The following is a 24,504-nucleotide window of genomic DNA, read 5'->3' as shown; positions in this document are numbered from 1 at the left end:
TTTTGAAGTAGGACTTTTTCTGTGTAGTTTCAGCCAAAAGGTGATTTCTCGGAATGTTCAAGTTAATTCATTTCAGCTGTCCCACAGTCTTACTAAAGGTGAAAAAAGTATGCCTTTCACACAGTGAAAATGTCATGATTTTGTGCTTATAAACTTAAATCAAAGAGAAAACCCATAAAGTTCTACTCAGTAAGACAAAACTGCATTTTCTCGAAGTTCAATGTTTTGTAAATTGGAAAGATAAACAGTGACATACTAAGGCTCATGTAGCTATGTATTTCTTTCTGGAAGGTGACTGGAAGAAAAACACATTAGTGAATTTTATTGCAATCTAATTGTTCATTATATCTCATCTTTCTGCTCTGTACTCCTATCCAGGACTCTTAAAAATATTTTGTGGCAAAGCTGGTCAAGTGTCACCCCCAGCTCCCAGAACTTCAAGGGGAGCTAGGTATAGAGGGACCTGTATTAGTATAGCAAATATAGTATTTGCTATTTTGTCACTAGTGCTAAAAAGCTGACTGTTAGAATAACCGCTTTTCTACTGGCTCCAGCTCTCTGTTCAGAGTGTTGAAGACAGAATAAGTCAATGGGTTTTATGGGGGTGCTGAGAAACTGCTGAAGGTAAATGAAGACTACAAGTATGGTTTTCTGATATGGCTACATCTGGATTCAAATCATATGTCTAAAATCTACCCTATGACTTCAGATAAATGGTATAGGCTCTTTTAAGCTATAGTTTCTTCTTCTGAAGAACAGAGATTAGACACATTATTTGCATCAAAGTTACTGAGGAGATTAAGTCACAGAGTTTGTGGAGGGGAGGTCTGTGATCTACGGATTAAATACAGAACATGTGAAATTTTTCTCTTTATAGGAACCACACTCTGCAGTGAATAAAAAAGAATAAAAAAGAAGTCTTCCTGGCCCACTGCCACCTCTTCTTCCAGGGCACCATTACAGAAATATTTTCATGTAAAATCACTCCCTCAGAGACATAGTCTACAAGGAGTTTCAGAAAGTGGGATATAAAACCTCCCAGGAGGAGCCCTGAGGTGTGAGACTAAGGTGGACTGGATAAAAATAGTTGTCATTATACCTGTCTTCAAGGCCCCTGGGTGGCACAGTTGGTTAAGTGTCCAACTCTTGGTTTGGGCTCAGGTCCTAATCTCAGGGCTGGGAGATCAAACTCTGAGTCTGGCTCTGTGCACAGCACAGTCCACTTGAGTTTCTCTCTCCCTCTGTCTCTCCCCTTCCTTGCTTACTTGCACTCTCTAAAAAAAAAATAAATCTTGAAAAAACCATTTTAGGGGCACCTGGGTGGTTCAGTGGTTAAGCGTCTGCCTTTGGCTCAGGTTGTGATCCCAGGTTCCTGGGATCAAGTTCCACATTAAGCTTCCTTACAGAGAGCCTGCTTCTCCCTCTGCCTATGTCTCTGCCTCTCTCTGTGTGTCTCTCATGAATAAATAAACAAAATCTTAAAAAATATATTTTAAAAGATGTTGCTTAGAACTGAGGAGAAGTTAAAGGAGGAAAGATGGGACCATTGACTCCTAGTAAAAGTGCAAGGGCTATCATTCCAGTCCTCAAGGTGTTTGTGGTCAGGAAGAAAATCTAGCAGAGGCAACTATATGCTACATAGACTGTCATCATTTTGAATTTCATTGTCCATCAATCATCTTAGCACATTTCTTTTGTATGTAGCAAGTTGAATTGTCATGACTTTGACCCATATCTAATTTCCCTACTAGTCCCTATAAGGCAGGAACATAACTTTTCTTCTGGAACACTAGACTAGTACTTTGTGTTTGTAGAACTGAAAAACAAAGGAAAAGTCCCTTTTATCCTTTACCTTCAAACCTTCATGCATCAGGAATCCTCACCCTGAAGCCCCACACTCCGAGTTGTTGAGATGTCTGAAGAAAGCCTATCTCTACTGATGCACCGAGTAGAAATAAGTACAATACGTGATTTCTCTTCTGGTGTTCTCCAGGGAGGTGTTCATTGCTCCAATTAATCTGGGTCTTGAATTCTCACCTAAGTCTTATGTAAGTTTGGTGGTCTTTAGTATCTCTGCAGTGATATTTATTCCATCTATGAAAACACCCCTGAAACATTTTTAAATAAGCTGACAAGTATTATTACATAATCCTCCTTAATTGAGTATGTATTCTGATAGGTGTTTGATAATAGACCAAATTCAGTGTTTTATTTATTAAGAACAAACATGTTCAACTTCTTAATTTCTGTGTTTTCTTTCTCCCTCAGGGAAACATTTTTTTTTTTTTTTTTAATGTGGGAAGCCTTGAAAGTAAGTCTGGTTTAAGGAAAAAATACAAAAAGTCTTGTTAAGTAGCAACAGATCATATTCTATACTTCTTGTGATACTTAAAGGTGTTTTCTATATTAAAACACAGATATGTTTCTACAGCAATGGAAGGAAATGTGTTTCTGCACGATACCTTACTCTTGATAAGACCTAAGCACTGTAATATTCAGAAGTTTTAAGGGCTCAGTTGGTTAAGTGTTTGGCTCTTTTGGCTCAGGTCATGATCTCAGTGTCATGAGATCAAGCCCCACATTGGGCTCTGAATTGGGTGTGGAACCTTCTTAAGATTGTTTCTTCCTCATCTACTGCCCCTCCCTCCCTAAAAAAAAAAAGAGGTTTAAAAAACAGAAAAAAAATTTACACAATAAATTACTATTTATAATTAGGCAACTTTCTTCTTTTGAGAGCCTGTACCTACTTTTCTTTTGCTGAATTCTATAAATTTCAGATGTATTTCTCCATCTTGCTTGTGTATCCTTGCTCTCTTCCACTTTGCCTTAAAAACTACATATTTTAATTGCATAATAACGGTATTCCACTCACTTGAAGTTCCAATTCCTTTTGTTAATCCACCACTAAGGAATCTACAGAATGTTGGGTACTAAAATTTCCTTTCTCCATCCAATATCCACCACCAGTGTCAAGCATGAACAGAGCTTTAACCAGACCAAGGAATTTTTTTCTACATTTAACGTCATATGTATGAATGCATTTCTTACCTGACTTAGAATACGGCCACATTTTCTTCCTATTTTTTCCACCAAATCAAAAATTGGAAAATTCCAAGTATTTAACTGCTCCATAATTGAGTCCAAGTTATCCATGACAAGAGGTTCAGGAGCAAGAATTGGCTTGTCCTAGAAATGAAGATGAAAATATTTTAAGAACATACAGTTTTTCTACAAAGCAATTTGTGCTTTGGTAAGCCCAATTCAACAGCTGAGTTTACAAAAACAAATGACTTAAAACCTCAGGGTAAATGAGAGATTTAAAAAAAAAATCAAGACGAACAAGACATTGATCCCAAAGTAAGGCGAAAATGTCCTAATGGTGCTTCATATGATGAATTTAACTTATTAAGTGCCTGCCTATTGTTGGTTCATATATGCTACAGAAAAAAAATACATGTTTCTTTCATAGGTTAATATAACTGCTTTTCGCGTACTGTGGGGTTCTTAAAGGTTCAAGAACTTAAGGATATTCTGAAATCGTATGTAAATTTATCTCTTTATATGTTTATGTAAAGTTTTCTGGGAGAGCTCCTGGCTTATACTGGACTCTCAAAAGAAACCCATGAGTGGGGAGGAGTTAATCACTCCCTACTCAGCCAAATTTATATTATTGTCTCAAAATCAGCATTAATCCTGTGGGATGATAATTGCCACATTTTTCATAGATTTTAATTTTGAAACTCATGTGATATATGGCTTCCAAAGAAACATGTGCCATATTAACATAAAGACATTTTATAATTGGTTCCAAAGAGGACATTCTTAAGAATACATTTACCAAAAAATAAATTAAATAAAATAAATAAAGATAATGAGGATTAGAAACCTACCAATTACTTTATCTGGTAATCTCTTTGAAAGTATAAGTGGTAAATCAGATAAGATAAAAATGATAATAGCAGCAATTGATAATTACACGACAGCCAACTATTTTCTATTTGCTACCTCCCTGAAATTAACCTGATTCAAATATACACTTTTATTCTCTTTAAATGGATCTCTATAAACACACAAAGTAAGCTCTCATTAAAGGATATTTTAATGGATACTAAGTGTCAGTATAAACCTAGTTTAATATAATAAGAAAATAAATATTGGCACATTTTCTAAATGAACGAGGTGGTAGGGAAAAAAAACCCAGCAGAAGCCCTAAGACAACTAACATATTTCACTTTTATTGATTAATATTTATAAAATATTGCTTCACTGGATGAAATATTCTTTTCCTATGCATACTTACACTTTTAGATTCTAGGATTAAGAAATATCTGTAATCACTTGTGGTGATGAATACTTGTGCTTTTAATCATTAAATAAGAGAATTGTGAAGAGATCAATAAAATCTGGATAAGGAAAAATTATACTGGTACATATGGGTATGGGTATAAGGCATGTGTGACCCAAAAGAGATACATCTGTAAATCTAATGATTCAGGGATCGATTTTTTTTAAGTCAAGTTAAGAATTTCTGAAGTAAATAAATGAGGAAAGTGATATGGCGCTACCAGGAATATCATGGTCTCAGGCGTGTATGTTCCACAAGTGGAAGCTTTCCGTAGAGGCTCTCTCAGGCACTCTGTCTCATCTTCATTCTGTACAATATCACTGCTATCACTGTTGTTATTGGTTTCATAATCAGAGGTAACTTGAGTAGTGTCATCTGCAATTGAAAGAGAACAGCTTATTATGAAACTTGCAAATGGAAGAGATGGGAGTCCCATTAGAGTGAATATTCCTAAAATGCATATGCCAAATACTGTGCTTAGGGACATACTGCTTTCATGAGCTTATACACCAAGAATGTAAGATTGTAAAGTGGGAAAAAGTAGACATTTTTTTTAATCCAATGAAGTGGACATAATTATGTTGATCAGTGATTCATATGACATTGAATAATTCCTCAGTCATAATGTTTAGTTCTGTAGTAATTATACTTTTTAAAAATCCTGTAACTTTATGTTTCTTTTTCCTTTATGCATCCCACAACACACGAAACCACCGAGTAGCTAATTAAAACACTAAATCTAGAATGGGCACATGGGTAGGAGAAGTGGAGTTGACACCCATGCACAAAGTGGTCTATAGGACATGGCACAATAGCACGTGCTTAAGAGCCTGGGAGATCTTATGTATCCAATCTTGATCCCTAGGAATCTGTGGTTTTCTTCCTTATCTGTCTCTTCCACCATCTCCCATTTCACTCAGCACTAAACTATGCTAACTAGATGCCCAATCGAGTACTATCAAGTGTCTGTCCAACGTGCCTCTAGGGGCAAAGACCTTAAAAGAAGCTTCTTATCATTGAATAAGTGCCTGAATGGTTTACTGAATGAGTACCATGTTCTGGATACTACGAAAAGTGTTTCATTTGTGCTAGTCCATATAAACCTGCACAAGTAATGCACATCACTGCATTACTGATATCCTCACTTGCAGAAAGGAAACTGAGGCACAGGAAGGATAAGCAAATTGTTGAAGGTACACACCAGATAAATTTTACCACATGAATTTGAACTCATGAAATCTTACCTAGTTCCTATATTCTTTACTTTTGATAAAGTCTAGGTTTTTGTTGTTGTTATTTATTTTTTATTTATTTTTATTTTTATTTTTTTGCTTTTATGGTTATTGCTAAATTCCTAAGCAATCTTTGCCTTCCCCTAAGTCACAAACATATCTTCTTCTGTTTTCTTCCAGAAGCCTTTACTGTTTTAGCTTCTACATTTAGGTCTATGCTCTATCTCAGAATAATGTTTCATATGGTGTAAAGTATGGGGTGAAATTCATTTTTTCCAACCCTACTGGAATGCTCTAGTATCTTTGTTGAAAATTCAATGTAGGGCAGCCCGGGTGGCTCAGCGGTTTAGTACCTCCTTCAGCCCAGGGCTTGATCCTGGAGACCCAGAATCGAATCCCATGTCAGGCTCCTTGCATGGAGCCTGCTTCTCCCTTGCCTGTGTCTCCACCTCTGTTTCTTTCTCTGGGTCTCTCATGAATAAATAAATAAAATCTTAAAAAAAAATGAAAGAAAATTCAGTGCAGATGTGGGTCTAATTTGGGCTTTCCATTCTATTCCATTTGATCTGTCTGCTGATCCTCAAACCTACACCACACTATCTTGATTATTATAGCTTGAGTCTTGAAGTCAGGTAACGTATTGCCCCTAACTATGTTCTCCTTTCTCAGTTGCTTTGGATATTCTTTTTTTTTTTTTTTTTTTGCTTTAGATATTCTCAGACTGTTGTATGTACTCATACATTTGCTGTCTAATTTTCTTACATTGCTAGTGAATGAATGGCTTTTGTTATGTAGCCTATTGTAACCATGTGTATCTTGTAGGACTTTTCCAAAGATCCCTCTTTCTTCAATCTTTCTCATGCAACTTGTTCTATGTAAGAATGAGACACAGTATGAAAATGTAATTGACAAGTTTCAATCCCAGAATTTGTGGAAAAAAATGAAGAACATTCAAAGGCCATGGCTCTATGTGAGACCACAAAGGTGATAAGGAAATACTTCCCATATTCTATCAAACCCAGTAGAGTCAAAGAAGATCAGGGACATGAAGAAGGGAATATTATGAGTCTTCAGAATGCTATAGTATCAGAAGTGTCCTTTTGATTTATCCTTGTGTATATCTCTTGACCTTTGTACATTGCCACAGTAACCATTCTCATAGGCAAATAATCAATATTAAGTATATATTAATAAATGCTGAAGTAGATAATTAGGAATCATTCTTACAAAGCTTTATCACCTTAAAGTTGATAGCTCAGAGAAACTAGGCTTTTTCTACCTTGTGAACTTTCAGCACTAACAAAATCAAATCCTTACAGTTGCATCAACAAAAGTAAAATACTATTATAATAATGGCAGCAAACGTGAGGTATTTACAGTGACCCAGATACTATCAGGGTTTTATGTGATTTTTTAAAAATTGAAGTATAGCTGACATACAATATTATATTAGTTTCAGGCATACAACATAGTGATTCAACATACATAGTTATGCATATTATGCAATACTTATAAGTGTAGTTAACATACAAAGTCATTACAATATTCTTGACTACATTCCCTATGCTCTACCTTCATCCCCATGACTTACTTATTTTATAACTGAAAGTCTGTACCTCTTAATTCCCTTCACTTATTTCATCCATTCCCTTCCTCTCCTCCCTTCTACAAATGCATTTTTCACAAATTTGTTTGTTTGTTTGTTTTCCTCTCCACATATCGATGAACACATAGGATATTAGTATTCCTCTGTCTGACTTATTTCACTTAGCATAATACCCTCTAGGTCTATCCATGTTATCACAACTGGCAAGATTTCATTCTTTTTATGGCTGAGTAGTATTCTATCATATATTAGGGGTCTTCCATATCTTGTCTAAAGTAAATCATGCTGCAGTAAACATAGGAGTGAATATCTTTCCAAATTCGTGTTTTTGATACATGTTAAGTAACTCTTACAACAATCCTGTTTGGTAGGTACTATCATTAACCCCATTTACAGATGCAGGAACTGAGGCACAGAGATTACAAATTAATAGGTAGCCAAGTAAGGATAAAACCAGGCTCCAATGCCTGTGTTCTTAACGTCTCCATAATAGTGCCTCAAGAAAAAGCATTTTTATATGCTTACAGTGATCTAAGCAGGGTCACTTCTCAGTCTGCAATGAATATCTCCAGAGAGTATCCTAAAATGGATGGCCCTTCAGTGTCCAAGATAAAATGACATTTCTATATAGTTTTATACATTAGATAAAATGTATATAAAACATATACATTTTTAAAATGAGGTATTTAAAACTATTTTGGACAGTTTTGCATAAAAACTGTACCCATGATTAACTGTTAGGTAGTAGGATTAGGGATGATTTTGCTTTTCTTCACTGTCTTTTTAAAATTGTCATCTAAAAAATCAGAAACACGTTACCTTTCTGATCAGAGGGGGGGAAAAAGGTAAAGTGATTTCCGTTTTGAGGAACAGAATCCAAACAAAGAATTACCTGTTCTGCTTGGTGTCCGACTGGCTGAACTGCTTCCCTCCAGGGGCCCATCGGCAGGATTCCCTTGGGGACATGGTCTGCCACAGCTGAGAAATATTGGAACAGCTGTAAGTATATTCTCTCTTTTCAAAAAATCACAGGCATACACCATCTATATACACATGAAGATAGATAATAATCAAACATTTCTACCTTCCGCTTATTTGCAAAATTCATTTTGCTTTATTCATGGATGCTGATATACTGTTTTCTTTTTAGTGAGAGCATGATCAACATAAAGGGTCAGAAGCTTCTCTCTCAACTCTCATCTTCTTCCACAGTCCAGACCACATTTGAAATTACTGGCAAAATTTTGTTACATTATTTAGAGAATCATGGGATTATCTGCTACCTGCTTACAGAAGTGATTTTGAAAGTGCTGATGCATACTTAGTCAGAAATATCTTCCCCAGGGACACCTGGGTGGCTCAGTGGTTGAGTGTCTGCCTTCCACTCAGGTCATGATCTTGGGTCTGGGAATCCAGTCCCGATTCAGGCTCCCCAGAGGGAGCCTTCTTCTCTCTCTATGTCCCTGCCTCTCTCTGTGTGTCTCTTATGAATAAATAAATAAAATCTTAAAAAAAAAATCTTTCCCAATGCATTCCCTTTGTACTTGCCTAAAAACTTCATTATTAGATTTATTTCTATGGGTGAAGACATTTTTTTTTTCCCAAAGAGCCCATTAGGATTGCATATGTGAAAAGAGAATGGCAATATATTATTTTTTTGCCACAAAATAAAAATTAATTCCTTTTTTTAAGGCTGATCAGTCGCCTGCTAACACCCAAAGGAAATGAACAAAAGTAGAGGCACGTTTTGATGGAGAGTGAATAGAAAATTGCACAGAATGAGAAAAACAGGCCAAGAGGTGATACTCTGAGTAATCTAGAAAAATGAAGGTACTGGAGAGTCCTGGCTGGCTCTTTAACAGAGGGCATTGGAGGATGTAGGATACTTTTGTTTTCTCAACAGTTTTGAATGCTTTATAAATTAAAAAGCAACCCCACAAATGGCCTGGCAAGTTTCTTCTCTCACTTATCTTGTTCAGAAACTCCAGGGTTAGATTTTAATTCTGCCTTTTGCTTCTGGTTTCTTTTCTTCTGCCTAATATTACAAACGGTCTCAGAGGGTTTTTGTTTGTTATTTAACCACAGACTACTCACTCTAAAAGGAGAAGAAATGAGATGGTTTATAATTTAATATATAAAAGTCTCATCACTTTCTTTTTTCCTGAATTGTGGCTTATATATATGTTGTAACGATAAGCATTTTCCAGTTATAGAATATTTTCATCCTAAGTAAATTTATTCTCAAGGCTTAAACGTAAGTGGAGAAACATCACATGCAAAATAGTTCTGAGATCCCATCACTTTGATTTAGGGAATCAAAAGAAAATGACAGGACCAAAGGAAAAAGAAAGCAGATGTAAATGATGGGCTTACATTCTTGGGTGACACTTGGTAGATGGAGGGTTTATTAGTTTTAAGAATTTTCATTGCAAGATAATACTTAAAAGGAACACTTAAATTAGTAGTTCAAATATACTACCTCGTATGCCAAAAAAACAGCTTGTTGCATAGACATTACAGCAGCCAAAAGACTGGGATTCAACGCCAAACCCTTCGAGTTCAGCAGGGGAAACCACAATAATTAGTCGTGTGTTTCTGGAGCTCTCTGTGCCTACATGGGTGGCTGCCTTGAAGGCAATAATAGAACATGGTTTGAATTACAGATTTATAAAGCCCAAACAAATAAAAGACACACTACTGGATTTATAAACATTACTGAACAAGTAGGCAGTGAAATTCTCTTGTTTTTCTCCCAAAACCTCTTTTATAAAAAAATCCCATTACATTCTTCCTGCTAAGACTACAAAAAATAGACCGTGAGGAGAAAAGCTATGTGAGTGGTAGTTCTTTTTGGAACATCTCTGCTTTCTTTAGGCAACTTATTTCCCACAAGTTTGGAGCCCACAGTGGGAGAGTCTCCCTAGAAATGCTGGAAGCAAATGTCCTTGATGTCAATGACTCCACTGAGCTTCAATTTGGCTCAGGATGCATACCACAAAAACATGTTTCCTAAGGACATTCTACCACACGCGAGCTTCCATGGGCAATTACTGTCTGTGTTAACCTAAAGAAATTGGTTCTGTGGTCAGATAAATTCACAAAATGCCACCCGAGACAATAATCAAGAGGTTTTCTTTTTGCAGGACTTCTCAGAGCTTTTAGTAAAGTGATGTGTGTTGTGAATCACCGAGGAAACCTACGACAAGTGTTCATCGCAGATATGCTTTTTGTGTGTGATGAGGGGAAAGATGGGCTTAATATCCTAGAAATGATTTTGTTAAAAAAGCTTTCATAGAGAGGGAAAAAGAAGAACTTTGGGATGGTAAAATAACTTTTTACTCTGGCCCTGGACAAATAGACTAACAAAAGTGATTTTCCCTTTAGAAATATTTGTGAGGAGAAGAGAAGTAAAATTAAGATTAGAAAAAGAAATAGCATTCATTTAGTTTATGACGAAATGATCTAAAAATAAAATCTGTGAAGCTTAAACTGACTATAATGATCAAATTTAAGTCTGTGAACCAACAGGTGATATTAGACGACCAGTATATAACTCATTTACTCAAATGGTTATCTTTATTAACCTTAGAAAAGAAACAGCATTTTGCTCAAAGTACTCTCATGAATACATTTAGCTAAAAAACACTTAACTCTCCTAGTTAAAAGAATACTATCATGCTTTAAAATCAATTCTTCAAGAATTGATTGAAGCTATTATTAGAATTGATGAAGCTATTATTAAAATTGATGAAGCTATTATTAGAGAACAACAATATGGTAATCAGTAAGAGGAGGTATTTCCTTCTTCACGGTAATATTGGCAAAATAACTACTCTTGCCACGCGAGGCCTTTTTTCTTATCCACTGTAAAAAGACTCATGTCCAATTTCTATTTAAAAATGATAGAGCAGTACAAGCCAATTGCTTAATTGCATTCAGGCATCCATTTGAATCTAACCGTAATATGACATGTGTTATTTAAGCATTTTATTTTATTTATTTATTTAGTTTATTTTAAACTTTTTATTTTAAAGTAATCTCTGCCCCCAATGTGTGGATCGAACACTCAACCCCCAAAATCCAGAGTCACACGCTCTTCTGACTGAAGCAGCCAGGGACCCCTATTATACATTCGTAAACAGGGACTGCAAACTTAAAATACCCTTAAAATTGATATAAGATCCTTCCTGAATATCAAGTAAAAATTATTCCAATATAATATATTTAAATTACTTGATATGATTTTTTAATTATGTGCTTTATGCATTCTCCACTAGTAAGCAGAGGATATATACAACTACTTATTTTATATCATCTCCAAAGATTAGCTGTATGGACTCTAAGCTTTCTATTAACAGGAAACCATGAAAAAATAATTTCTATTCAACACAAATCACATTATCCTATACTTACTTTCCTGTCAGTTTCTTTGGCAAACCTACACAGAGCTATGTGGACTGGTAGTGAGTGTTCCAAAGAGGAATACTAATATTAGTTTTTGGACAAGTGAAACTCAGTTAACAATCTAAAATCCTTACCTGCTACATATAACAGGTGGAGGGAGGATCTGAGGCGATAGGTCAGGGGCACTCTGAGTATAAGTTAATGCCCTGTGAGAACCCAGGCTTTGTTTGGCAGTAGTGTTGGCAGATTCTGGAAACCGCACTGCAGAAATTTTGCTGACTGGGCTGCTGGCAGGAGTCCCTTGGGGAGGTGAGGAACAGGGCGATGAAAGAGGTGAAATTTTAGCTAGGGCACCTAGAAAGAAAAAGAGTTATTAAATCACTAAATCAGTTTTTGTTTTTGAAATTAAAAACTGTAACTCCTAAACCTCACCTTGGACCCCCTATCGCTCCATCAGGACCATGTGAGCACTCAGGCCATGGAGCTGGCCCTCTCTGCCACCATCTGGAGACAAGGTATACAAGTGGGGTGTCTCCACGGCATGAAAGGCGAAGAATGAATCATCATAAAAAAAAAATCAGTGGCAATGTTGGCAAATGCTGTTAAAGCCTTGGTGTCCTGGAGTAACTTCAGGACAGAAGGATATTATTTTCTCCTCCCATTTTTGTTTCTTCTTGTCATTTTGACATAATGATAATAATTAAAGTTTCCTCATGTGTTTGCCTTCTCCTGGCTTGTGAAATTTTTAGCAGTAACAGGATCTGCTATTGTTTTAAACATTAACTTATCTGGAGCAGAGTTTGGCAGGTATCCGATGCTTAAAACGAATAAATAAAGAAGATAGATTTTTTTGAGAGGCAATTAACTTTATTAAACATCAACATTTTTGGTAAAACTACCTTATTTGTGTGAAAAAGGACTCTTATTAGAGTAATTTCTGAAGAAAACATTTAAAAATGTAGTACGATCCATTTCAGATTAAACAATAGGCCTAATGCCTAAATTTTAAAAGTGCTGGTATCTGTGCCAAATTGTGTTTACTCTTGATTGTGAAAATTTTACAGCAACCTGGCTAGGATTTCAAAGTGCTGATACTTGAGTACAAGGAAGAGATATTTTCAAGTTCTACCCTCCCAAACAGAGAAGGCAGCCCACACTTAAAACCAAAGAGAGAACTATCTTCTGATTGGCCATCTGCTTACTGTTTTTTCAGTACTTTGTGGCTGAACAACCTACTGCAAGGCAGATTAAATGAAATCATTAGTTGTTTTCTATTTCTTACTACTTGGGGGAAATGTATGACCATCAGCTCTCACATCACCGGATAATATGTGCGGGGAACTGGCAGCTGGCTTAGTTTGTTTCCAATGTCCGTTCTCTCAGAAGTTTTATTTGTTACATACAAAGATTTTCTGGTCCACTGAAAGGAATATTAAGCCTGCTGAAGGGCTTTTATAATTTTTACATTTATTGCTGTCACATTATTATTATTATTTTTGGTTTGTTGTACCAGATGAGAAATCCTGCTCTTACTTTAATAGGTGTGGTGGCTGGCAGCCCCTCCTATTCTTTTCTCATTATTTGTATTATTGACTCCTGATCAAAAGATCAATCCCTTGCCATCATAGGCTAATGAAACCACTCAGACTTAGAGAGGTAAAATAACTTTCCCAGGGTCATAGTGCTAAGAAGTAGGAGAATATGGAGCGAGCCCAGCTGTTTTCAGTGAAGTGTGGTGTTAGCCCATATATCTATCAGAGGCTGTCCAAGGGGGGAAGAAAAATCCATGATCTGGTAGGCAGAATTTGCACTACACTTTCCAATGACACAACTAAAGGTTTTTTATTTTGATTTCTCTTTCTATTGAAAAGATTTAGCTATTTTTTCAAAAATATTGGCAAACCTGCACTGTACGTAATTTCCTAACCCAAAAAAACAAAACAAAACAAAATCCCACTAAATTCTTAACTCAGAGTTCCTCCAATGAATCTATCATCATGTGTAATGAGGTGGGTTATAGGTGACCTATGAAGTACTAACAATTATAATTTTTTGAATAAATATTTTATTTGGAAGCTTCAGAATAAAGTTAATCCTTAATATTATTTCTAATATTTTTTTAATTTTTTATTTATTTATGATAGTCACAGAGAGAGAGAGAGAGAGAGAGAGAGAGAGGCAGAGACACAGGCAGAGGGAGAAGCAGGCTCCATGCACTGGGAGCCCAACGTGGGATTCAATCCCGGGTCTCCAGGATCGCGCCCTAGGCCAAAGGCAGGGGCTAAACCGCTGCGCCACCCAGGGATCCCTATTTCTAATATTTTATATTAGATTTCATCATAATTTTATAAAATGAAGAAAATAAAATTTCCACGAAGCTCTAAATCCTTCCTCATTTCTCCACTACTGTGTAGCATTATTGTATTCACACATATTATTTCACATTTATACACCATACCATCATATGCTCCGACATGAAAAGGACGGAAAGGACTAGTTTAATTTGGACTATTTGTTAGATTATGGCCAACTGAGTCTTTAGATAATCTTAGAAAAGCAGTGTAAGCATTAAGGAGCTAGTTGGGGGTGTGACGTATAAAAGTATCTGTACAGAGTAATGACCTGTTTGTTCAACAAATATTGCATGCCTTCTTCCAGAGACTAAGGATGCCATAGTGAGTAACAATGACAACAAATTCCCTGCTGTCATGGAGCTTCTACCCTTTTCGAGGAGTCAGAAACTTAAAAAGGAGGTGGAAGAGGGGGAAAAGGAAGAGAAAAGAAGGAGAAGGAAGGACAAAAAGAAAAGAAACTCAGGTAGTCATAAGTGATACAAAGAAAAATAATGCCAAGAATATAAAACAGAGAACAGAAATGCTCTACCAGTAAAATTTCAACAGAAATGTGGTGAAATAAGGAAGACATTTAGACAAGCATTTGGGGGGAGTATGTTCCAGAAAGAAAAACCTACCTGGGGGTTTCAGAAGGTCAGTCCGGAGGTCAATGTGGGTGCAGGTTAGCAAAGGGGAAAGAGAGGAGCAGGGAAGGTGGCCAGAAAAGCAGCTGGTCAAGGCTGGAGAGGGCTGATAGGCCAACGCAAGATTTTAATTGTTGTTTATTTTGAAAGAAATAGAGACTTCTGATAGGCATTGCTTTAGGCAATGCTTTAATTATTTTGATAGCTAATTGTGAATTTTTGAAAGTTTTCTACCACTTTTTTATAGATTAAGGCCTATGGGAACAGTGCCCATTTCTGTCTTAACACAACATATTTTCTAAAGGCAATTTATGAGAGGAATGATTTTTGTTGTTGTTGTTGCTAATTCTTCATAGCTGCCAGCTGATATTCTCAGAAAAATGCAATTCACTCCTAAATACAAATTTAAAAATCCCCTCAATGATTAGAGTTCTTGGGACACATGGATTAACTAAATTTAAACAAATAGCAGACCTTAAGACTCCAAACACACTGCCTGGGATGAAATTTAAGATAAACCTTGTAACAGAGAAAAAGCACTTTGCTTCTGTAGTGCTGTTAGTCTACAGCACTTCTAACAAGCAAGAGTCTTGGCAATAGCCATGAAAAGAGGGATATTTGCTCACAGTCACCAAGATGGCAACATAGGATGTGCCTGACTTAGCTCGCCCTCACAAGAACAACCAACAACTACTGAAGAACAAGACACCACTGAGACAGTCCTGGAACACGGGGAGTAAGAGAAGAGACTACAAGTTGACAACATTGAGACACCCGCAGCCAGCATGACCCTGTATGGAGAAGTTTTCCCCCAAGCCTCTGGCTTTCTCTAGCAGGAAAAGAGAACCCAAGAGGATAGCCAGTACCACGCCTGCCCCCAACCCCAGAACTGTGGGTTGCTTTGTAGGAGGCCCTCTTCTGACCAGCACCATGGGGACTGCAGGGGGATCTGTGAGGCTTAACTACTGGGAATCTGACTAGGATGGATAAAGAGGTAGGGGTTTGCAACAAACAGGATATGATGTTGGCAGACCAGGTTCATACCTGCAATGTCTAAATAGCAATCTCAACCAGCAGTTTTGCTCATCTGTAGAACCAAGCTGAGGTCACACACTCATCAGTGAGCTTGGTGGGTACAGGTCTGCCTGATTTAGGTTCTTATGAAAGGAGTTCTGTCAGCCTTAAAGCCAAGGATGCCCAGACCCAGGTAAGGGGGGTAAATCATAGCCTCACCCACTGTGGAGGGCAGCCCGGGTGGCTCAGCAGTTTAGCGCCGACTTTGGCCCAGGGCGTGATCCTGGAGACCCAGTATCAGTCCCACATCAAGGTCCCTGCATAGGAGCCTGCTTCTCTCTCTGCCTGTGTCTCTGACTCTGTGTGTGTGTGTGTGTCTCTCATGCCCCATCTGACTAAGAGGATTGGTGACAATTCCCAGAAGCAGTGAGGTCCAATGGCACTTGAGCCAAGAGGTAGGAGGACAGTGTGGAACACCCCCAGAACAAAGCCAGTACTGGGTGTGGAGTGTCCCCATGCTATGCACAGGCAGGGGGATTCATTCACACCTAAGGCTTAGGGTAGCTCCCAGCCCCTCTCAACCCGAAAGGATGTTTGGGAAACTCAAAGTAGCTGGAGTGACCCCTCCCTCTCTGGTCCAGGCAAGGAGCTGAGGCATAGCCCGACCCACAGTAGAGTATCTTTTAGCACCAACTGACCAACCCCTGGAAGCTGTCTAGCTGTCCAGTGCTGCTGGTCTAGCAGCACTGGAGCTGAAAGATGGGCAGGCACACCTGTCAGCTTCCAGAACAAAGGCAGTGGTCCCATTTGGTCAGGGAACTTGGGAGTGCAGGGACAGCTTGAGTTAAGACAACAAACCACGAGCTTTGTTGGCTTTAGAGCTGCTTCTCTTGCCGTGCCCAGGCAGGGAATCTAGTTTGGAGCCCTCCTCATTACTGAATACAACCTATAGCCTATCTGAGCAGGGAACCTAACTAGAGCATCTGGGTAGCTGCAGAACCCATCAATAGCCTTACATATAGTGGCACTTGAACATAGAGCACAGCCTATGGGTTTCCTCATTGTCAGAACAAAACTGAATGGCCTCACAGAACCAGAGAATTCAATGCACACTCTAGCCTGACTCAGGTCCCCAAGCAACAAGTTGTACAATCTTGGGTCCCTGCCAGGGCAGGGAAGCTAATTCATAACCCTGCTATTACTGAATATAGTACCAGTCCTGGCCACCTATCTAGTAAGCTTGATCAGAGAATCAAGGCACTATGGAGCCCATACTACAGCCTCACTTGGGTAGGGAACCAAGCCAACAGTTCTCAGTCAGTGGCACATCCCCTCATTCCCATCCTCAGAGCTTGAACATTTGCCTCTACCAAAAAAAATAGACCACAACAGCAGGCCCTACCTGCCTAAGGACACTACCAGGAGGCAACCCAGAAACATACTGAGTTGACTGGTGAATAACTATCTCTGCAAAGCAAACCTGCAAAATCTGGAAAAGAAGCTTGATTACTCAAATTTGTAGATACCAAATAAATTATCAAAGATCACAAAAATTTAGGTAAAAATGACATCACTAAGAGGAACAACAGATCTACAGAATAAGCAGAAAGCAATTAACAAAATGGCAATAGTAAGTCCCTACCTATCAACAAATACTTTAAATGTAAACAGATTAAACTCTCCAGTTAAAAGACACAGAATGGATGAATGGATAAAAAAACAAGGTCCAGGGATCCCTGGGTGGCGCAGCGGTTTGGCGCCTGCCTTTGGCCTAGGGCGCGATCCTGGAGACCCAGGATCGATTCCCACATCGGGCTCCCGGTGCATGGAGCCTGCTTCTCCCTCTGCCTGTGTCTCTGCCTCTCTTTCTCTCTCTGTGACTATCATAAATAAATAAAAATAAAAAAAAAAGGTCCAACAAAATGCCTCCTTAAAAAGACTCACGTTAGCCTTGAAGACACAGTAGGCTAAGAGGGAAGGAAAAAACAATTCATGAAAATGTTAACCCATAAAAAATAGGAGTAGCAATATTTTATCAGAAAAAAATAGGCTTTAAACTAAAAACAATAAAAAGAACAAAGAATATTATCTATTATGAGAAAAGGGTCATTACAATAAAAAGATACAGCAATTATAAATATTTACGAACCCAACATTGGAGCACCTAAATACATAAAGCAAAAGCTAACAGAACAATAAGAAGAAATAAACAGTAATACAGTAATAGCTGGGAACTTTAATGCCCTATTTTCCACAACAGATTATCCAGAGAGAGAATCAACAAGGAAACAGCAAATTTGTACAACACGATAGTAGATTAAATGGACCCAGCAAACATATATAGAATATTCTACCCAACAGCAGCAGAATACACAATCTTCTCAAGCATACATAGAACTTTCTAGAATATACCACACATTAGGCCACAAAACAAGTCTTAGCAAATCCAAGACGACTGAAATCATACCAAGTATCTTCTCTGACCCCAATGGCATGAACCTACAAATCAATAACAAGAGGGAAACTGGAAAATTCACAACACAGGGAAATTAAACAGTACCTTCCTGAACAATCAGTGGATCAAAGAAGAAATGAAAAAGAAAATAAAAAAGTTTCTTTAGACAAATGGAAACACAACATAGAGAAATTGTGGGATACGGCAAAAGCAGTTCTGAGGGGGAAGTTCATAGCACAAATGCCTACATTAAGAAAGAAAGATCCCAAATAAACAAGTTAAATCTACATCTTAGGAACTAGATAAAGAACAAACTGAACTCAAAATTAGCAGAATAAAGGAACTAACAAAGAGCAGAAACAAAGAAAAAGAAAACCATAGGAGAAAATTAATCAAACTAAGAGTTGGTTCTCTGAAAAGACAAACAAAATTGACAAACTCTTAGGTACACCAACCAAAGGAAAAAGAGAAAGGACCCAAATCAATAAAATTTAATTTCATTTATATTCCATTCCCTGCAGGGAGCCTGCTTCTCCCTCTGCCTGTGTCTCTGCCTCTCTCCCTCTATGTGTCTCTCATGAATAAATAAAATATTTAAAACAAACAAACAAACAACACAAACAAAAAAAAAACTTATATAGTGATGTATGTCCATTATCCCTCAGTAAAATGGGGAACAGGTGGGGAACAGGGATATTTTTATACTGTAGGTGAGAAGAAAAAGGTATAAGCATATAAATTCCTTTTTTTCCCCACACCAAACTACTATTTTATACAGTGTATATTATTTTAAAGTTTTGTAAAACAGAAAGGTTAGAAAAATAGGTACATATTTTTAGTCTTCAAATGGAAAGATAGATACAAGTGCTGAAAACAACCAAATACTCTTTATTTCTAGAAAGGATACACTTTCTAAATAAAATTATCTCAGATGCAGGAAAAAGATATTCCAAGGAAATGGGAGAAATGCCCTTTTTTGCAAGTCTTCAAGAACAAATTATATTCTAGGTTGTTTTAAATGCAATCATGTATAAAGCTAGAAGGATTAACTTTATGAGCTTTGGAGTCATTGAATTTCATGTTGCACATTCACATATTTACACATGCACACATGTGGTAGGGGAAAGACTCAGATAAATATGCATTCTCTCAATTTTATTTATAACTTTATATTTGAGTAATTTTAAGAGACCCCAGGAGAAAGACATAGCTTATAAAATATAAGTCTTTGAATGACTCAAATTGCCCTAATATAAAATACTAAAAATTGAAGCATTTAAAAACAAAAAGTTTAAATGTAACTTTAGAATTCTAAAATACCAACTCCTTTGAATAATTAAGTCTTTAATCCCTTGTTTCTGAGAGCATGAGAAAATGTATCAAGATACTAGGAACTTTAGGGACGCCTGGGTGGCTCAGTGGTTGAGCATCTGCCTTTGGCTCAGGGCATGATCCTGGAATTCCAGGATCCTGTCCCACATTGCGCTCTGTAAAGGGAGCCTGCTTCTCCCTCTGCCTGTGTCTCTGCCTCTCTGTGTGTGTTTCATGAATAAATAAATAAAATCTTAAAAAAAAAAAAAGATACTAGGAACTCTGGACAATTAAAGGGAGATAAACACTACTGGAGGAAAATTATTTAAGTGACTTCATTTGTTTTGTTCTGTAAAACTCTCAGTTTAATTTTAATTGAACAAGAACAAATAATTGAACAAGAACCAGCATGTCTAATAAATGCATGTCTCTTTTCCAAGCCCTCAGTAAAATGGACAGCCCTAAAATTTTCCAAAACAAGAAATGTACCTACATTTGCAAAAGGACACAAACAAAACACCCTCACACACAACAGTGCCATAATTAATGTTCTCTTTCATTTCAAACTTTCTGTAGTAAAAACTCAGTCTAACTTATAGGTGTACAGAGATTTGTAATCACTGTAAGAGGATTATAAGAATCTTATAAAGATTAAGATTCTGGAGAGGGTTTACTGCAAGTGAATTAAGTATAAACTGGAGGAACTTTAAAAGCAGAATAACAAAGGCAGCTCTGCATTGTCAGTGACTCATAATAAAAAAGAAAGACTAAAAACATAAATTATATTTAAATATCCTGTTTTTATGCTTTAATCAAAGGGCTCACATGATTTTATTCATTTATTTTATATTAGCAGTTGCATAAAAATTGCTTTTGTTTCAACTATTGAAATTAATGCTGAGTTAAAGTATACACTGTATTACTTGTGCAAAGAATAGATTCCATGAGGTCTCGCTGGAAACAGGCCATCTACCTTTCAGTGTTTATTCTCTATGCTTGTATCCCTCTACCCCTTTGCCTATTGCTTCTTCCTTTCCTCCCATTCCCTTCACACTTTATTTAGGTTCCTTATACTTTTTGCCACATAAAAGGGCTTTTCCAGGCCCCCTTCCATATAGGCATCACAGTCAACTACATCAAGCACAGTGCGCCTACTTAGCCCCATCAACACCAACATGCCATCAATGCAGGAAAACAAAGGTTTCAAAACAGAAAAGCCCAGCTGATCAGGGAAACCTGTACCTGAATTTCAGCTCTCTGATTCTTGATGGACTATTATCCTTTTTGGCAGATTTTCAGGGGTTTGTTTAGTTGAATTCAGCATAAATAGTACATAGGTTACTTTATAAACATCTAGCTCTGCTGTGACAACAATCCTAATACATCACAAAGCAAAATGCTCGCCAAAGTAATCACGACAGGGCTACCCTATGTACTTTATGGCAAGAATGGAGTGAGGCTCTCACATGCCTGTTCTTATTTCTATCATCTGCCTTTGGGGTATGTTACACAGATAAATTTCTTTTCTCTTAGAGTTCATTCCTTCTTTTTGGCTACATTTGTATGAATTGAATAATAGGACACAAGAAAATGAGGCTGCTCTTCATGTCTGTTCCATCATTTGCTCTCTTATTTCCAGGGAATGCACTAACTATAATTTTCAGGTTCTTCTTTTTTAATTGACATATAATTGACATATAACCTTATTTCCAGGTGGAAGAATTCATTATTTGTTCACCAATTTTAGTATATGTGCTGTCAAGATGTGAATGATTTCCAGCTTCTTGACTTTATCATGCTGGTTATTTTAGTAATTTTAATTTTCTTACCTAAATAAAGAAACTGAGAGACACAAAATCAAATCCTTCCATTATCATGTACTTGGCCAAGGACAGGACCAAAAAAAAAAATCCCTCATTTTAAATTACTTCTATTTGTTGTCTTCAATTTTTTTCTAGTATAAAGTCATTAGAACAAAAGAAAGGATTCAGGGCTAATTGTGTGAGCTTGGGCAAGTTACTTAAACATTTCTGTGCCTCGGTTTCCTTAACTGAGTCCTTTTCCCAAGCTACACCAGAACATAGAATATTTAATTCATATTTCATCACTTGAGTTGCATATTATTATTATTGTCTGATATTTTAATTCTGTCCTTAAAAAAAAAATAACAGGCCACCTGGATGGCTGGGTTGGTTAAGCGTCCAACTCTTGATTTTGGCTCAGGTCATGATCCCAGGGTGATGAGATCAAGTCCCATGTTGGGGTCCACCATGCTGGGCATGGAGCCTACTTATGATTCTCTATCACCCTTTCTCACTGTCCCTCCCCTGCCCACACTCTCTTTCTAAAAAAAATAAATAAGTAAAAAAAATTAGTTAAAAAACATTAAAAAGTAAAAAACAAAAAATACCTACAAATCGAAATACTATTATTTACGCATATAATGTTTGATAAACTCACAGTTTTCAAACTTACTTACCATTTTTATTAGATCTCAGACCTCTGCTATTACTTTTCTTTCTAGAATACATCCATCATAAATTCCTTTAGTTAAGATTTGACAGATGGTAAAGTTTTGATTTTGTGAAAATGTCTTAGTTAATTCCTACATTGTTGTGAGATAGATGTGCCAGATGCACAATTTTAGGCTATTACATTCTCTCAGAACTTTGAAGAAAGTGGTTCTACTGTGTTCTAAAGCCCTTTTGTTTTGGACAGTTTTGCTCTCAGAAATTTCCTTTTACTTTGGCTAAGATTCTTTTTTTTTTTTTTTTTGTCTTTACTATTGTATAGCTTCACTACTTTGTGCCTATGTGTAATTTTTTTTTCCTTTACTTTGCTTTTCCTCAGAGTTTATATCCCCTATTGTCTACTAAAACTATGATCTTGTTATATTGGACCTTTCTTATATTGTTATATTTCTTAAAATCTTTTACATTTTCCTGTTCTCATCTATGTCACATTCTGGGTAATTTCTTTACATTCTCTGCTCCCCAGTTTACTATTTCTACCTTTAGGAGTCCATTATTCCATTTAACCTATCCTGTTTCCTTGATTACATTTCCAAAAGTTCTATTTAGCTGCTCTGCTATTACATCTTTTCTCTCATTGCTGTTACTTTTTATCACCTCATATTTTGATTTTAAAATATGTAAATAGAGCAGCCCCGGTGGCTCAGTGGTTTAGTACCACCTTCAGCTTGCACTGTGATCCTGGAGACCAGGGATGGAGTCCCATGTCAGGCTCCCTGCATGGAGCCTGCTTCTCCCTCTGCCTGTGTCTCTGCCTCTCTCTCTCTCTCTCTCTGTCTGTCATAAATATATATATATATATATATATATATATATATATATAAATAAATAAATAAATAAATAAATAAATAAATATTTTAGCATTTAAATATCTCAACACTTTTAGGTATCTGTAAAGTTGCTTTTGTTGTTTGTTTCTAACCCTTGGTGGTTTCTGTGTTTAGTGATCTTGGTTGTAAGCTCCAATTTGTTTGAACTTGATATATTAGTCTCATAGCTCTTAATTGGTGATGCTTCCCTCCAAAATTATTTGCATACATTTTGTAAAGAATCAAGGGTCCTATGGACCATGTTAGTACCACTTTAACATGGAATGCTCAAATTCAGTTCCTCCACCTTGATAGAGTCCCAGATGAGTCTCCATATTACTGAGGTAATCTTCATTTGCCCTCAGGGCAACCCAGTTTAAGGATTTGCCCATACTGTCCTGTTCTTGGCCCTCACTGAAACTGCAATCCTATTTCTCAGGTCATTAACAACTTCTAAGCTATAAGACTTACCAAAGAGCAGAGAGGACCAGATTAGTTTTTAGAAACCAGATTAGTTTTAATGGTGTCTGTCAATGATACAGTCCTAAAAAAATCATGCTTTCCGGAGGAAGTGCCTTTCTACACTAAACAAGATTTAAGTGAAGTTGGCACTTAAATGATTCCAAGAAACAGCAGTATAAAGTAGATAGATGATCAAAGGGGAAAGAAAGTACTAAATTTTCTAGAAACAAGAGAAGAGTTTTGTCTTTTAAAAATGAAAATTTTAGGGATCCCTGGGTGGCGCAGTGGTTTAGCGCCTGCCTTTGGCCCAGGGCGCGACCCTGGAGACCCGGGATCGAATCCCACGTCAGGCTCCCGGTGCATGGAGCTTGCTTCTCCCTCTGCCTGTGTCTCTGCCTCTCTCTTTCTCTCTCTCTCTCTGTGTGACTATCATAAATAAATAAAAATTTAAAAAAAATAAAAATGAAAATTTTACACTTCAAGGTGGTGTCTTAAAATATAAATGGAATGAATGTGAATATCGTTTCTCTAATCCTCATAAACGCGTTGCCATTTTGAGGACTTCTGCTTCTGGCTATGATGTGGTAGTTTGTAATAAATCCACGCTTCTTTGAGAAGAAAACGAAAAATCAAATTTAAAAACAAAAAAAAACAAAACAAAAAAAAAAAGCTTTCAAGACAAGACAATCAATTCAGAAGGACTAGGTTCCCAGAGCAAACAGAGAGAAGGTATACCCAGAAGGGTGAGCCAAAGTCCTATGAACTGTTCTTCCCTTCAGAGCATTATTTACTGAACCATTAGCATGGAGCAAAAGGCTAAGCATCTAGGCAGAAGGATGCAGCTATTAGGGAAGCAAGTCAGGAGAACTTTTAGCAATGTCATGAGGCTAATGACATGAAAATTGGAGTTTGGGACTGCCGCCATGGCAGCCAGAACGTGAATGTCTAACAGCCCAGTGAGAAGGGGGTAGTTTTTCCCTGAAGCCATTTGGAAAATTCTTACGCTGCTATAATGGCAGAAGATTAAGAACATAAGCAGGAAGCTACTGAAAATCTCATTAGAGTTTTCTGCAGTGCTGAGAGGTGAAAACTTCCAGTCAGAACATTCCGAGAAGAAGCTGTCATAATATATACCCCAGACTTTCAAATGAGATTCTAGAAGGGGGTAATCTGGCAATGGAATTTGGTGAAAACTGCATTCCAGTTTTAGGTCAGTACAGATTCTGATTAAATGAAGTATTCTTTATCCAACTCATTCACTTTCCTATCCAAAACTTTACTGCTCTTAATTTTGATATCTAAACTCTTTATCATAGATCTCCAGGTCTCTGCATGTTTCCATCTCCCTTTGTGCTTGC

The 24,504-nt window shown here is 37.1% G+C and overlaps 1 protein-coding gene across 2 annotated transcripts in view; it reads right to left on the bottom strand.

Moving 5' to 3' along the window:
* The window catches only part of PDE3A (phosphodiesterase 3A), a 316,383-nt gene that overhangs the window by 30,638 nt on the left and 261,241 nt on the right, over window positions 1-24,504 (bottom strand). For both annotated transcript variants that reach the window (XM_038576971.1, XM_038576972.1), the window contains exons 6-9: window positions 11,722-11,941; window positions 8,076-8,161; window positions 4,566-4,720; window positions 3,049-3,186 (exon numbers count right to left, since the gene is read on the bottom strand). In XM_038576971.1, coding sequence (XP_038432899.1) covers window positions 3,049-3,186; window positions 4,566-4,720; window positions 8,076-8,161; window positions 11,722-11,941 — 599 coding nt within the window. The remainder of the gene's footprint in view (window positions 1-3,048; window positions 3,187-4,565; window positions 4,721-8,075; window positions 8,162-11,721; window positions 11,942-24,504) is intronic.

Source organism: Canis lupus, chromosome 27, assembly GCF_011100685.1.
Source record: "Canis lupus familiaris isolate Mischka breed German Shepherd chromosome 27, alternate assembly UU_Cfam_GSD_1.0, whole genome shotgun sequence".
In the NCBI taxonomy this organism is placed as follows: domain Eukaryota; kingdom Metazoa; phylum Chordata; class Mammalia; order Carnivora; family Canidae; genus Canis; species Canis lupus.
The sequence above is the reverse complement of the archived record's forward strand: the minus strand, read 5'-3'. Positions and strand labels throughout refer to the sequence as shown.